The sequence below is a fragment of the Pseudovirgaria hyperparasitica genome, assembly GCF_010093815.1.
Source record: "Pseudovirgaria hyperparasitica strain CBS 121739 unplaced genomic scaffold EJ05scaffold_11, whole genome shotgun sequence".
NCBI classification, from domain to species: domain Eukaryota; kingdom Fungi; phylum Ascomycota; class Dothideomycetes; order Acrospermales; family Acrospermaceae; genus Pseudovirgaria; species Pseudovirgaria hyperparasitica.
In genome coordinates this window covers 975,275-977,091 of record NW_022985559.1, presented here as the reverse complement: position 1 = coordinate 977,091, position 1,817 = coordinate 975,275, and the positions used below count along the sequence as shown (strand labels likewise).

The following is a 1,817-nucleotide window of genomic DNA, read 5'->3' as shown; positions in this document are numbered from 1 at the left end:
TTGGTAGGGACGCTGGTACATGGGCGGTAACAAGTATGATTGGAGCCCGTTCGGAGAGTCGGACCGGGTCGATTAGGTTGCGAGTAATTCGTAAAGTGTCTATCTGCGACCGAACCTGCTGCACGGAATATTCGTCATAATTTTCATTATAATGTGGTTGATCACTTCTTCTGTTTGCGAGGGGGAGTGACGGGTCGATCGGCACCCTTGCCACTGTAGACGTACTTTTGTTTCTTTTCGGCAGGTTTGAGAATCTGGTTTATATTGTCAGGACTTCGTTGGTCGCTACAAGGAGTCAATAATGCATACCTGAAATGAGCATAACAGGCTTTCGTCCACGCTCATCATCGCGCCCGCATTATCGAATTCGCCACAGTAATTTGGCGCACTGAACAGTGTGACCAGTTGTCGTTTCGAGAAGAACTCGTAGCCATCCTCAACAACTTGATGCGCACGACAGATAAGATCCATGTCATGCTTCTGTAGGAACCGAGAAACCACGTCTGGCCCGAATGTGAAGGACACGCCACGATCGTTTTCTGACCAGCCAGTGATGTCTTTGTCGGGGTCAGACCATAAAAGATCGCAAAGAAGGCCACAGTCGGGGATCTATGATATGTCAGTGATTTGAAGCTTGAAGTGACGGGGGTTCGATAATTTATGCGATCTAGGTCTCGACTTACATCAGTGGGTCGCATCACTCGGCGAATCTGCTCCATAGAGTTGAGGTCTGGACTGAGACCACCGTGCATGGTGAAGATCTTTTCGTCAATAATAGCGGCAATCGGTAAGCAATTGAAGCAGTCTGTGAACGTCTTCCACAGCTTGATGTTATACCGTCTCTTGCATTCGTCATAGAATCCATAGATTCGATTGATCGACGCACATTCGTGGTTGCCACGCAGGATGAAGAAATTTTCCGGGTATTTGATCTTGTAGGCGAGGAGTAGGCAGATTGTCTCGAGTGACTGCTTGCCACGATCTACGTAGTCGCCGAGAAAGAGGTAGTTGGCCTCTGGTGGAAAGCCACCGTACTCGAACAGACGCAGCAGATCATAATATTGACCGTGAATATCGCCGCAAATCTGACAAATGTTAGCATGATGCAAGACAGAGATGGAAGATATTGTGAGCGGCGCGCAACGATATCAAACATGCCTACCTTGATAGGTGCCTCCAGCTCAAGCAGGATGGGTTGGGAGATGAAGATCTCGCGAGCCTTGGTGCAGAGAAAACGAATCTCAGTCTCCAGCAGCTGCACTTGTTTTCCAGGTCTGCTACCTCTTACTTCCAACAGCCTATCTATGATGGAGTCCAAGTCCACCTCATTCTCCGCCATTGCTGGCCGTTACAAGCGAACACGAAAAGTAGGTTGTTATATGAAGACGCTTTCTCAATCTGTTCTAGACGCGATGCCCACCGTGGTATGTGTATCCGTGAAGGGTGTATGACCGAGTCTGTACGCTGCTTTGGTCAGTGTCTGTAGTTGAAAATTTGATGACGCGGAGGGCAGTGAGGGCGAGTCGTGGTGTTGAGCAATGAACGAGTGAAGTGCTTACGTTGAGTGATGGGAGGAGCGTCGAGGCTCACGTCCAAGCGAAGTATCTTCTGCTTGCGAAGTTGTGTGGTGATCTACACGAATCTTCAATTGTAGTTTGGAGGCTCAGAAGCCTGGGAAAGAACAGGTGCCTTAGGCCGACGGGAGAATCACGCGACAGCGAATAGGGCGACGTGAGTCAAGTCTCGAATAGGAAAGCTTGTCCGCGACGATTGAGACGAAAGCGAAGGAGATGGCTTGAGTGAGCGAAAAGAGATGT

The 1,817-nt window shown here is 49.2% G+C and overlaps 1 protein-coding gene across 1 annotated transcript; it reads right to left on the bottom strand.

Annotated features, from left to right (window-relative positions):
* Positions 1-1,817, bottom strand: EJ05DRAFT_69492 (Metallo-dependent phosphatase). The gene is made up of 5 exons (XM_033749890.1): positions 1,560-1,817; positions 1,163-1,464; positions 684-1,085; positions 310-609; positions 1-254 (listed from the first exon to the last, which is right to left on the bottom strand). The coding sequence occupies exons 2-5, from the start codon at positions 1,337-1,339 to the stop codon at positions 162-164; spliced, it is 972 nt and encodes a 323-aa protein (XP_033599031.1). The 5' UTR covers positions 1,340-1,464; positions 1,560-1,817; the 3' UTR covers positions 1-161.

Coding starts and splice junctions, on each gene's coding strand:
- EJ05DRAFT_69492 (XM_033749890.1), bottom strand. CDS start 1,339: ATGGCGGAGAATGAGGTGGACTTGGACTCCATCATAGATAGGCTGTTG. Junction 610..683: donor GAGTGATGCGACCCACTGAT/GTAAGTCGAGAC, acceptor GACATATCATAG/ATCCCCGACTGTGGCCTTCT. Junction 255..309: donor GCCTGTTATGCTCATTTCAG/GTATGCATTATT, acceptor AATATAAACCAG/ATTCTCAAACCTGCCGAAAA.